Source organism: Gymnoscopelus microlampas (genome assembly GCF_963454915.1).
Source record: "Gymnoscopelus microlampas genome assembly, chromosome: 6".
In the NCBI taxonomy this organism is placed as follows: Eukaryota; Metazoa; Chordata; class Actinopteri; order Myctophiformes; family Myctophidae; genus Gymnoscopelus; species Gymnoscopelus microlampas.
This window is the reverse complement of record NC_139943.1, coordinates 49691645-49705708: the sequence shown is the minus strand read 5'-3', so window position 1 is coordinate 49705708 and position 14064 is coordinate 49691645. Positions and strand designations below refer to the sequence as shown.

Sequence of the window (14064 nt, the reverse complement as noted above, 5' to 3'; positions counted from 1 at the left end):
ACGTTTGTGTGTTAAAAGGAAGAAAGAGTAGTGTATGAATGGTTGCATAAATGCGTATCAGTGAGTATTCAATGAAATGGCCCCAGTGTTCACCCACGTGCATGTGAATTTGAATGACAGGTGAGTGATTTATGACCCCCCCCCCTGCCATTTGACAGGTTGACAGGTTGATTTATGACCGGGTCAAACCATCCCTCACCCCCCAGCTCACCCTTCAGAGTGAACTCTACCTCACTCCCTCGTGCAGAAACGTTTTCAATGTCACGGACCCCCAAATTGATATGTATTTGGCTGCAAAACCCCATTTGAAAGGACCTTGTGCCAGTGACCCCCATAAGAGAAGATTTTTGTTAAACCTTTTCAAAATTATTCAAAATGTAAAAAAGAAAATAACAATTATTTGAAAATAGCTAATCTACAATCTCACAAAGCTTGTAGATTGGCTTCTTTTGAATAGCCTAGTATATAATAGTGGGTAAGTGTTGAGTCTACTTGTGATCCTAGTTTACTGAGGCACTATACACTCTCTCTATGCATTAAGATGTACGTGTTTACCTTGCTTATTGTAAGTCACTCTGTTTAAGAGCATCAACTAAATGTCTAAATTGTAAAATGATATTGATGCTATTAACTAGTTTGGCTGGTAACCCACTTGGAACCCCCTCCAAAGGACCCCTGGGAGTCCCTGGACCCCACTTTGATTTAAATGTATATTTTATGAATAACCTTCATTGTAATATAAATACGGTTAAACATAAATTGTCAATGTTACATCAGGAGCAATGGGCGGTGGACATTTGGAAAAAAGCAAAGTTAAGAAATGATGATCAATTCAAAGAGGATTATATCACTGAACCCTATGTTGCATTTCATCTAAAGAGAGGACAGAGGTCCCTCTGGCAGTTGAGGTGGGTAGATATACAGGCATTCCTGAGGCGGAGCGATTGTGTGCTCTTTGTGACCTGGGAGTTGTGGAGGATGAGTTTCATTTGGGTTTTCACCGTCCAGTGTACAATGATGTAAGAAATTGTTTATTTGAAAAAAATCCAAGATAAGAATCCAGATGTATTTTGGATGTCTGAATACTGTATGTTAAGTTGGCTGTTCACTAAGGACGTTTTTGTTTTAGGAAGATTCATAGAGAAGGCATGGCAGTCGCGCTGGAGAATGATGTATCCATAACTCACAGCCTGGACAATCAATATGTTTATGTATTCTATTTGTGGACATCTTGGTGTATGTTAATTTTGTGAGTGTCTTGTAAGCCCGTGCGGGCTGGGCATCATGTGGTGCAGGACACAAAAAAGTTCTATCCATCTATCTTGAGAACCACTGCCCTAGCACTCCTCATTCCTTCATGTTGCCTTTTTTTTGTTGATAGATGTTATGCTATGCTCACATACAGTACAGTATGCTATGTAGGTCTGTTACACTGTTTGCCTGTACACAAATGCTGAGAATGCTAAGAATTTAGATAGCATGATGTTTAGACAGATTCTTGGTTTGATGTTTAGTATACTTGGTATCCTAGTTACTTTGTAGCACTACAGTTTCTATTTCCATACACCTTTTCTTTTCACTCTACTACATTTACATTTGTTTGTTGACTAGGGCCCATGCCATTTACTTTGCAGTAAATGTGTATGAATTGATCCGGTTGTAAACCAATCACGGCCTGTCAATTTGTCAAATGGCAAATCACTCACTACCTGTAAATCAAATACACGTGCATGCAGAAGAACTGCTCCATGCACACATAGGGAATATTTAACCACTTGAACCCTACCGTCCCAAGAGGCAAACATTCGATGTGCTGCGAGCTTGTAGAACAGCTATTTTTGGGGAAAAGATTTGGTGTCGAGGGAAACAAGGAGGAAGCCTAGTATAGAGACCCTGGGATACTCCGGTCAACATCATGGTTTACGTTAATCTACTACTTAAGTGAACAAATATTTGAACCAAGTATGAACATATTTTGAAAATGTAAGCTCTGTTTTCTCAAAACCCAAATGCTGTTACCAGCATAGCCTTAGCAAAAGCCTCCGTTATAGATTCAGTGTGTCAAGGACAATAAGAGACTTATTATGTATGTTCAAAACTTCTGTTTTCTGTCATGTTTTATCTTTATATTTCAGAATAACTAATAATGGGTGGCAAACTTCAGCCACTTCAGCCTATTTCAGAAATAGCAGATTTACAAGCTCACAGCACATAGCATCACAACGTGTTGTGACTGTAGTGTGAACTAACTAAATCAAATAAAATGATTGCCTAACATGAAAGTAGGGTTGAAAACATACGTGTGTCACGGTATTGTATTTGAAAAAAGTTCAGGAAAAATAACATGAAAGAACTGAATTTGAGGTTAAATGCAAATGCTAGGTCCTGGCAATTGCCATCCCTTAGCTGCGACCCCCAAATGACGCCCCTGCCCCGAGGTCTATCATCACGGCTTATCTCTGATGAGGATATGATGTGTTTGTCTCTCCACAGGCTTTAGAGGCGTGCAAAGACGCAGGGCTGGTCAGATCTATAGGAGTGTCCAACTTCAACCGCAGACAGCTGGAGCTGCTGCTGAACAAGCCAGGTCTCAGACACAGGCCTGTGTCCAACCAGGTGCACTGCTGCTTCTCTTTCAGCCACACCGTTGTGGACAATTCACTAAGTACAACTTTGTGAGTTGTGTGTACCAGTGGTGTACAGTAACTAAGTACACTTATTCAAGTACAAGTACTTAAGTAAAATGTTGAGGTACTTTTACTTTACTGGAGTATTTACAATTGTCTATACTTTTACTTCTTCTCCATTACATCCCAGAAGCAAATATTGAACTTTTACTCCACTATAATTATTTGAAAACTTTAGTTACTAGTTACTTTTCAGATATAAATCATTATATTATAAAACATACATTAACCACTTAATTAAGCCCTATTTTATACATAGGCTATTTAAAAATAGCTGATCTACAAGCTCACAACGCATCATGACACGTTGTGAACTTGTAGATCAGCTATTTTCAAACATTTTAGTACTTTTACTTTTGGTACTTTAAGTATATTTTGATGCCAATACTTTTGTACTTTTACTTAACATTTTGAACACAGGCCTTTTACTTGAAACAGAGTATTTTTATATTGGTGGTATTGGTACTTTTACTTAAGAAAAATATCTTCCACCACTGCATGTAGCCCACTAGTACATTGATATTGCATTTACATGCATTTTCCTCATCCAGGTTGAATGCCATCCATACTTCACACAGCCGAAGCTCTTGGAGTTCTGTCGTCAGAATGACATCGTCATCGTAGGGTACAGTCCCATCGGCACCTCCAGAGATGCCTCATGGTACCGTCCTCACTATGGACTTTAAAACTTTTGATCTCTGTGTTGTAGTATTTGGCATTATTTACGGGCACTTACATAAACTAGGTTTCAGGAAAAGGTTTTTCAAATGTCATGCATAACATGTCAAACACAGAGGTATGGTGTGGTAGTCTGGGAGACGTCGCTCCGAGCCTGTACAGCAGGGGCGTGGCCACTGCGTTCTGATTCAAATCAACAGCCAATGAAGAAAAGGGGGCGGGATCCACATGCACTGGGTGTTGCATGTAAATAGGAGCGACGGGGAGCAATTTCTCCTTGAGAAATTGCGGCCGCCATTGTTGTGTACTGCTGTTTGCCTCTCGTCGGTAAGCTAACATCCCGCACACAAATACCGGGGCTCTGGCCCAGAAGTTCCTCGCCCCTCCCGTTTGTATGCGAGAGCTGGCGAAAACTTCTGGGAACTCAGATTAATGGTGTGGTAATCAGTGGTTTATATTTCTACTCCATTTCTATTTCTACTCCACTACATCTCAGAGGCAAATATTGTATTCTTTTTGCGTTGCCACTATACAATTATTTGAAAAGTTTAGTTACAAGTTACTTGCAGAAGTTAGTCCACAAGCAGTCCACACCAAAGAATTGCATAGCAGATCTACAAGCTCACAACGTGTCGCATCGCAACACACTGTGAGCAACCAGGTCTGAATTGACCTGGTCGGTGCACTCTTGGGATTTTGTTGCGTGTTTCATTACGCTTTTATGTGTTTATCCTGGGTTTGAAGTGGTTGCAGTTGCAACTTGTTGCGTTGTGAATCATTGGTGTGGACTGGGCTTTAGACCACCATTGGTGTTAAGGGATGGGTGTTTACTGTTTTGTGTTGTCTCCTGTATAGGGTGAATCTAAAATGTCCTCCCCTGTTGGAAGACGCGCTGCTCGTGGCCATTGGGAAGAAGTACCAGAAGAGTAGTGCCCAGGTGGCGCTGCGCTTCAACGTGCAGAGAGGAGTGGTGGTCATCCCCAAAAGCTTCAACCCTGACCGGATCAAACACAACGGTCAGGTACGTTCAGTGGAGCATTCCTGTTAAACTTTTAAGCAGCATAAAGACTGCATGACGTGTTTGAGATTTCATCCCTGGAACGTCATGCCAAAGCATGTTTTCACTGTAGTGAGAGGTTACTTATTCTGTAGCTGTGGTGTGCATTCACATGAGCGCAAGTCGTACCCATGGGTTCATGTGCGTGCACGTGTATGTGATGACAGGCATGATTTATAGTTTGATTTATGGTCTCATTCCTGATGACCACATTTAAATGTATTTAAATGTCTACAACCACCACAATTGCGTTAGTTTATATTGTATTAACATAATCTTCTACCATACACATTGTCAAAATGACATTATATTTACTACAAAAGATACACACACACACACACACACACACACACACACACACACACACACACACACACACACACACACACACACACACACACACACACACACACACATACACACACACACACACACACACACACACACACACACACACACACACCTTCCAAGGCCTTCCTAACCAGGACTCCAAGCCTCCTGCCTCCTGAGCCACTGCTGGCCAGAAGATGTGCACGCACATCTGTCTCTGATTTATGACGCCCGTGACAGCTTGACAGGTTGACAGCTTATGATTGATTTACGATGAGGTTTTGACATGCACCTCCCCCTCCAACCCCCCCGGTCTTTGCTGACCTCAGAAGTAGGACAGTTGGTGACAAGGACAGACAGACAGTGAGCACCCGCTCACTGTCTGTCTGAACACTGGCTCCCCCTGGGTTAGTGTTGGAAGTGTCCTTGAGCAAGACACTGAGAACACCTAAGTGCTCCTGATGAGCTTTTTGTGTGTGTGTGTGTGTGTGTGTGTGTGTGTGTGTGTGTGTGTGTGTGTGTGTGTGTGTGTGCGCGCGCGCGTGTGCGTGCGTGCGTGCGTGCGTGCGTGCGTGCGTGCGTGCGTGCATGAGAATGTAAAGTGCTAACATTATTGGTTAAAAGTAGGAGGCACCACACAAGAAAATGTTAAATTAGTTTGATTAACTGTTGCATCCCTATTTATGCTTTGCTACAGATACTTGATTTTTCACTCACTGATGATGAAATGAAGGCTATTGAAGCACTGAACAAAAACATTCGTTTTGTGGAGCTGCTGATGTAAGTATGCCTGCTAATCTGTTTACATTTGATGATAACAAAACCTAAGTGGATGACATAGTCATGACATAGTCATTGAGTAACACTGAGGAAGGCTGACGTCACGTGCCGAAACGTGTCCGTTCTTTTTGGTAGACTGCTATCATCATTATTAACTCTTCTAAACTTGTTTCTTCCTTATAGTCATTGATGTAGTGGTTATATGTAGGCCTATGCATGTATGCAAGGATGTATGCATGCATGCATGCCAGGACCCCCAAAAGAAAAGATTTGTTTTTCAAAACTATTCCAAAATGTTCAAAATATTTCTAAAATATCAGATTGCAGGTACACGTTGTGAGCTTGTAGATCTGCTATTTTCGAATATCCAAAGTATAAAATAGGGCTATAAAATACACATTTAGCTGGGGACTCCCTGGAACCCCATTGAGGACCCCTCGGGTCTCTTTGAGAACCACTGCTTTGTGTTACTGTGCTATGGTCTTAAATGAGTAAATTATCCTGTGTTTTATTGTTGTTGCTGATTTTATTGTGGTGTTAATTAAATATTAAATTAAAAAGTAACACAATACCACTGTCTTCTTGACACAGGTGGAGTGACCATCCTGAATATCCATTTCATGATGAATATTGAACACATTTTGTGCTGTATGTGAAAGGCATAATTTTCTACCTTTTCCACTCTCAAATAAACACTAGAGGGCGTTATCTCACAATTATTGAAGATAAATAATGTGTGTATACTGTATAGACTAAAATAAGAATCCACTTGCTTAATAAATAAATAATTAGATGAATAAATCTTTTAGACAATTCTGTGCACTGTATAAGTCTTATTTTTTTTTCCTTTTGCTTTAATATGATGTGATGCTAAGACCAGAAAGAGATGAACATTTACTCCAAAGATCTATAAGAAATGATGATGTTTATTACAACCACCTTTATGTAAGAATGGTGCATGTGCAGTATTGCCTAAAATACTGTATAAAGGCAACAGTTTACAGGACCACATTGTGTGTGTGGTGTTTCATTGTTTTGCGTGTTTCATTACGCTTTTATGTGTTTATCCTGGGTTTGAGTTATATTGTGTGCATGTATTTTGTTTTACCAAAATCAAATCAGACCAATTTACAGAAAACCCCAGATTTGCTGTGAAAGCCTGAGTGTTCAAACTGGGGTATTTTTGGGGATAGAAGAGGGGTAGGGGAGACCAAGAACACACAGAAAAGAAGAAAAAGTTAAAATTCATGGTGTAGTCCCTTTAAAAAGTGCATGCTATTCTTGTGTGACCCTCAGCACAGGATTTGATAATTCCAGGCTCAAATTATTAGTATTGCCACGACCACCAATACTCATGATTGATTGATTGACCAATACTCCAATACTCATGATTGATTGATATAATGGCAGCTATTTCTGGGGCTTTTATGGTTATTGGAGAGAGGAGAAAACTGAGGAGCCAGGAGTGGAGAATTGGTGAGCAGACAAAAAAAACAAAAACAAAAAAGTTTATAATTAGAAACCTGTTTTTATATATTTCAGTGGAGTTATGACTAATGCAACATAATCTGAACAGTGACATCAACAAGCTGCTGAACAGACTGAGTGAGTGTGAAACCACCATCACCACAGCCGATGAATTAAACAAAAACAAAAACAAATTGCAGCTACGCTTCGCGTGGCGGCTGTGTGCTCCAAAGGTTTTTTTTTTTTTTTAAGATATCTTAAAAACAGTAGTAGACAGAACTCATTAGACCTACAAACAGTCAACAGTTCATATAGCCTCTAACTGGTGACGCAACTTGGACGCCACTAACTGTTCCCTCATTAACGGGACAGCAATGTGGTGTCCACGACCAATCAACCTCAGAATTCTTCTCTAAAAATATTTTCTGAAAGACAATTTAATATCTTGACCCAGTGCAGATCCTAGCCACTGAATTGCGGCTAGGATCGTGAATTGTTGTCAATTGTTGTCATATGAAATGTCTATAAATTATGCAAGATACCGCTGATAATCAACTTATCATTTTTTGTATAAAAAGATGTCATGTCGAAATGTTGTATACTACCTGTTTGTTTAAAAGAAAAAACAATCTTTGGAGCATAAAAAAGTGAGTTGCGAGCCCCGCTTTGTTCTCATGTTTACTGTTTTTACAGATTAAGCTTAGCAACAAGGAACGGAGGATGTGCGTTGTTTTTCTGGCTGTGTGGTCCCAGCCATGCTTGGTGGGCATGGAGGGTATTAGCCTCTAGCCTAATACAGACCTAGCGCTGCGTCTGCAAAGGCCTATCCTGATAATACATTCCAAAAGGTGATCAAAATGCTAAAGGCGCATGTATGTGAATTTAGTTTCAATATCATTATGCAGTGCTTTCATTCAATGCAAATAGAACTAGAGGTTAAGTATGCAGCCCCGGTTCTTTTAGTTCTGGAGTGAGACACTCACTATGGGAAACAGTGCCATCTGGCGATGCAACAGAGCTACACACAATACGCTCCCGGGCCCATTCATTGGGCAAGAGGGTATGTCACGTCACCAGCCGTCCCTTCCCCTTTCCAGAAGGACATATAAGGCCTTGTCGTGACGTAGAACTTCCTCCAACACAGTTCCTCTGTTCGCAGTGGCGAACAAAGGGGTGTTTGGTGAGTGTGTCACTCCAGAACTAAAAGAACCAGGGTTACATACGTACCCTCTAGTTCTTCTTTGTTCTTCCGTGAGACACTCACTATGGGATTTATAAACCCCCGGAAGCCTTAAAACGTTCAACCCCCACAAACCGCACGTGCCCCCTCCGGCCCTGAGGTCCGCACATGGCGGGACCCCGGCCTCCGGGGTTAGGTACTGGGGCTCCACCACTAATAGGCGAGCCTTATAGCCTCCACGATCCACCTGGAGAGCGTCGCTCTGGCGATCGCTTTCCTCTGGTTACCGCGGTCATAGGAGACAAAGAGCTGCGTAGAGATCGTGGAGATCGGTGATGTCGTCACGTGATCCAGCGGGCCTGCCCGCGCAGCGCCCGTTAGAGACTGTGGAAGGGTAGCGGTGGTAGTGAGGGCAGTTAGCCGCTAAGTGAAAAATGGGAGAACAATACCTTGTTCAACATGAGAGGTTTCACGGAGAATAGTAGTCTGTAGTCTGTAGTCTGTATGGTGCGTAACACCCAAGGAGACGGGTTGCAAGCTTTCCATTGCGTTAAGCAACGAGAAGGAGGGTTGGAGGGGGCGCCCCACAAACCGTTTGGTTGTTACCATGGGAACTAGTGACGTCGTTGTCTGATCCAGTGGGCCCGTACGTGTGACGCCCGCTAGAGACAGTATAGGCGTTATATGAGTGACCGGGGAATTCGGGGAAGTGACGTGACCGTGCATGAGATTCCTCCTCGATGTCAACATCCGGTCTACACGTTGCGTTGTGGCCTGGTCGTCGCCATCTTGTCTAGACCTGGCTGTCGAGCTAGAGTGTACCGACCTCACAGAAATGTGCAAAAGTTTCCTCTTTTTCTTGGTTGCAGAGGAGCGGTCCTTGACTCTGTCCCCTTGAGTCCAGTGAGGGTCCCTGTCTTTTCCCCAACGTCAACGGGGGGATCCGCTCCCACCCACTCTGACCGAGCAGACCTGGGTGGGACAGCCGGCAGTGCTGTGTCTCCTTCCAGGTCTGTCAGACACTGGAAGGAACTGGGTGGTCAGTGTTGCTTACCCCGCCCACGACGGGGTCGGGTGGCGTCGCAACGTTGTGGCCTGGCAGCATTGGGGGAGGAGGGGGCTCAAAGACGCCCAACGCCACCTCGCGTTTGAGGTCCTGCAACATCAAGCTCAGGGAACTTAAGGGGATTGGCGTGGCCCTTCCAGGCGGTCTGAAAGTTCTCCCTAGATCCAATGGCCACTGGCAGCTTCCTCACACGGGGTGGTGAGGTTCTGGGGCGACCATGCCTGGGAACGCCGGCGTGGGTGCGGAGGAGGAGGCTTGTATCTCCTCAACTGGAAGCTGCTGCCCGCACCTAGCCACCGCCCTCTCGAAGACGGAGGAAACGGAGAGCTTGGTGGTGCTTGGGGTCTCGTCGGTGGCTTCTCCGGGGCCCTGGAGAGAGAGCTGACCAGATGAGCCGGACGGGGAGGGGGTGCTGGTGGAGATCACTGCTCAGATATGGGCCGCTGTGGCCCCGGAGTAGGCTCCATGCTCGGGACTGGGACTGCGCAAGACGATGTCGCTGGAGCCCTGGTTGCACAGGAGTTCCCCCTCGTCGTCGTCCTCCTCCTCTCCGCCCGAATATTCCTCGTCCGAGTAATAGTCGTCCTCCTGGGGCTGGAACCTGCCGCTTGGAAGGGGAGGCATGCGTTAATCCGACAGACCTTTTCTCCGACTATGTGGCATCCGCGTGCGGTTAGGGTTAGGGTGCGGGTTTGGTTCGGGTTTACTGTTTAATGTCGGAGCACTGCGCTGTCGGAGGAATGCGCTGTCGGACTAACGTATTGCACCCGCTTGGAAGGACCGCTTGGGGCGGGGGAGAGTGGGGGAAGGGCTGCTGGTGTGTTGTTCCAGAAGAGAAACATCAGGAACAATAACTGCGGATGGTGCCTGGCCGTGGCGGGGCTGGGAGTAGTGAATATCAGTACTCACAGCGGCGGTGGTCGGGTGCTGTTTCTGCGGCTCTGTGGGAGGCTAGCGCTGTGACCCACAGGGCCCGTGGTAGATGGTGGTGGGGTCCCATCATGGTGCCGCGAGCGATGAGAACCACCGCCCGTGGCTACTGGGGTCGAGGGGGGGGGGGGGAGTGCCGTTGCGTCGCGAGAGCCGCTAACGCCACTAGCATCCAAGGAAGGCCTCAGTGTCTCCGCGTCACAAGGGGCCGGTGAAGGCGGGCGACTCACCGCTGCTGCTGTCTCCGGCGATCAGGGCCGAGCAGTCCGGGAGTCCACATCGCCGCGATGGTAGGGGGCCATCGTAGGAGGAGACGCTGCTAGCGCTGGCCATTGTGCGAGGCGGTCGTAAGTTTGGCTAACAGCTCTATACGGGGAGTTAGCCTAAAGAAACAAGGTGCTAGCGAAAGCTGTGGCTGTAGCCTAGCAGCTAAAGTGGCTAGTTGGCTGCTAAGTTAGCGGCTAAGGTAGCTAGTTAGCAGCTAAAGGTGGCTAGTTAGCCAACTCACCACGAGGTAGAAATAAGCTGTAAAGATGGTTTCTGGAGTGAGAAAGAACCCTCGGGCGATTCGTCCTAATCGCCGCTTTAGGGCTAAGCCGTTTTTTCTCGGTGAAGATGAAGAATACGTTTAGTAAAGATATCAAAGTAGTTTTAATGCGTGTGAGCTGTAGTTACACCTGCTAACAGAGGAACTGAAGAGGAAGTTCTATGTCACGACAAGGCCTTATACAGTATGTCCTTCCGGAAAGGGGAAGGGACGGCTGGTGACGTGACATACCCTCTTGCCCAATGAATGGGCCCGAGAGCGTATTGTGTGTAGGTAGCTTTGTTGCATCGCCAGATGGGCGCTGTTTCCCATAGTGAGTGTCTCACGGAAGAACGAAGAAGAACCGCATCCTGATAAGGCTCTGGTCACAGTTGCAAGATCAACTTAAAACAATATAAGAAAATAGCAAGAACAAAACAACAATACAATGGAATCAACTAAAAGCAAGAGTAAAAAAGTGGGTCTTGAGCTTGCTTTTAACGCTATCTATGGTCGTTGCCTGTCTTATGTGATGGGAGCTTGTTCCAGGCCGTTGGCCCATAAAAGCAGAAAGCTGCTTCGCCATGTTTTTTATAATTCGTTTTTGGCACCTCGAGGAGTCCAGCATTAGATGACCTAAGGAGACGGATTATATTTGGGAAGGCGATCAGAAAGGTATGGAGGTGCTAAACAATTAAGTGCCTTAAAAACTATTAAAATGATTTTAAAAACAATCCTAAAAGTTAGTCTGGGAGCCAGTGTAAAGATGCTAAAACTGGAGTGATATGTTCTCTGACTCTCTCATCTTGGTTTGTGTTAAATCTCTGGCTACAGCATTCTGAACAAATTATAGTCAATGCTTTTCTTAGGAAGGCCAGAAAAAGTGCATTAAAAGTAGTCGAGCCGTGAGAAGATGAAAGCATGGATTTACTGGATTAGTGTTTTTGCATCCTCCACTGACAGAAAGGCTCTCGATGTTTCTGAGATGAAAGAAGGCAATCTTAGTAATATTGTTTATGTGTGCATTCAAATGTCGCGAGGTAGATAGCTGTAACACAACCAGAGTCATAAAAAACATGTGGAAATAAAACATACACTGTAGTATATCCCATCAGCTGATAATATAATGTTAGTGCATAATTATAAACCTTATATTATGCAGCTGTGTGTCCTGGAATGGCAATGTGAAATCTTCATAGCACACCTTAAATAAAGCGTTAACATATATTTCAACAGTCATAGTAAAGTTAGGTTTTCATAATGGTCTTTCATTTCTTCCTGTATGCTATTGCTATGCACTCAATGACATCAAACAGTGGTTACATGGTTAGCGTTCACACTGAGGCCTGGAGCAGGGGGAAGAGGTTGTGGTTTTTCATCTGAAAACCACTAGGCCTACATATATTTTCCACTGATGCAGAATGCAACACCTATGATAACATAGTTTTAACCAAGCTTGTTGTCATAGAAATGTTTTAGGGTTGTGGTTAACAAAGAGGTTTCGTTACCACCAGAAATATTTCCACTGAGCAGAGAGGTAGTCGCTTGCACAGAGTCACATCCAAAACTCACAAAATGTGATGATGATGATGATGATGATGATGATGATGGTGGTGGTGGTGGTGGTGGTGGTGGTGGTGGTAATGTGCATGACCTACTGTGTGTGTGTGTGTGTGTGTGTGTGTGTGTGTGTGTGTGTGTGTGTGTGTGTGTGTGTGTGTGTGTGTGTGTGTGTGAGAGCGTTCGTGCCTGCATGCGTGCGTGCGTGCGTACGTGCGTGCGTGTGTGCTGTGTATATCAGCTGTGTTAAACGAGCAATAACCATGCATTTTGAACTCGTCCTCTCTTCACTCAAACATCTTGTAACAATAAAACAACAAAACATGAATTGTAACATCATACTGGTCAGCATTGACACACAAAATAAAAAAAACGCTGTCCAGCCTATTTGACGTTATGGAAGCAGAAGATTGTAAGCTAATGTAAGTAATGTTTAAATGGATATTAATGTAGGCTACAATAAGGTGGTCATTATTGAAAAATCTAATCAGGTGGAACGACATGGGAACGGAGTGGCTAACATCAGGTGGATGTTTCACCGCAAATCATAGTATCAAACTGTATGAATGAGGCATCAACTACAGTACATGAATAGTTTGATGTGAAATATAAATATAAAACTATCTGTAGCATGTTCCATTTACAGTATTCAAGTAATTTATTTTGCCTCAAAATTGTATGAATGTATGTATTGTTTATTTCATATTTCTGTGTGTCTCTGCTATGTTGTTGAGCGACTCTACCTCTCCGCTTCCTGTGTCACTCTCACATCGGCATACGTCACATCTTCACTCTGTCTCTCTGTCCTACAGCCTGCAACACACACACGTGAGCGGGTGAGTTTACAGTTGTAGCCCAGTTGCGACATGGTCTGCTCTAGCAGTTGATACTTCAACACCTTAGTTATGAAGGCTTCTTCTAGGCTGGGGTCAAACGTACAGCCAACCTCTAGAATGAGAACCTCTCTACTATTCTCATCAACAACAACAATATCGGGGGTGTTTGCTGCTATATCCGAGAACATTGAGACATCACTACACAGATTGAACATACTCGGCTTCACAGTGGAGTGCTTATACAGCATTGGTGCAGGTGACCTGAATGTGGAAATGATACTGTCTGCAATCAGATCCACGATTCTATCATGTCTACAAATGTAAAGCCCTCTGTACGCATGACAACCATTGAGGATGTGGGCCATGGTTTCAGTAATCTGTGCGTGGTCATGATGTATACAGTGTGGGCTATGGCTGTCAGGGAGCCAGATGGAAAGGTTAAGCTTAGATGGTAAAACCTGGAGCCTAGCTTTTAAGGTGAAGGTGATGATGGCCTCATCAAGAGCTACACCTTTAAACACTGTATGAGAGACAGAGTGGTCAGCGGTCAGGAGACAGGCAAGCTTTCCTTGCAGTCTAAGTTCAGTCCAGTGCTTCCGTTGACGTTGTTGTTGCGCTGACATGAGGTGACCACGGGCGTTGGTGAGTGACAGTTCATACCCTGATCCACAGATGTTGATAGTGGCCTTTACAGATATGTTGGGGTCAGAGATTACCTCCTCGGATGCGTTGACAGTCTCGGAGTCCGGCCCCACCCACTCCAGGGTCACATCTGACCAGCTGCAGAGGTCATTCAAGTCCAGCCAATCTGACCACACCCCAAATCCGGTGGCGTGGCTGTCCAGCTTGCCACTCCGGTAGCCCAGGAAGCTTGGTTCCGACCCACGTGCCAGCGGGACCTTGCGCTTCTGCAGGTCCAGAAACAGAGAGGCTCTGGCCTGCTCTCTGACGTGCTGGTCATCACTGT

The 14064-nt window shown here is 44.7% G+C and overlaps 1 protein-coding gene across 2 annotated transcripts in view; it reads left to right on the top strand.

Annotated features, from left to right (window-relative positions):
• Positions 1-14064, top strand: part of LOC311048059 (aldo-keto reductase family 1 member D1-like) — a gene marked incomplete at both ends in the record, with an annotated part of 79661 nt that overhangs the window by 3460 nt on the left and 62137 nt on the right. Inside the window, 5 exons of one of the 2 annotated variants that reach the window (XM_084061075.1) lie at positions 2494-2616; positions 3239-3348; positions 4221-4386; positions 5450-5532; positions 6124-6166. In XM_084061075.1, the coding sequence (XP_083917201.1) occupies positions 2494-2616; positions 3239-3348; positions 4221-4386; positions 5450-5532; positions 6124-6166 (525 nt within the window). Of the gene's footprint in view, positions 1-2493; positions 2617-3238; positions 3349-4220; positions 4387-5449; positions 5533-6123; positions 6167-14064 lie in introns of those variants that run through there. The other variant, XM_084061076.1, reaches the window with a different exon arrangement.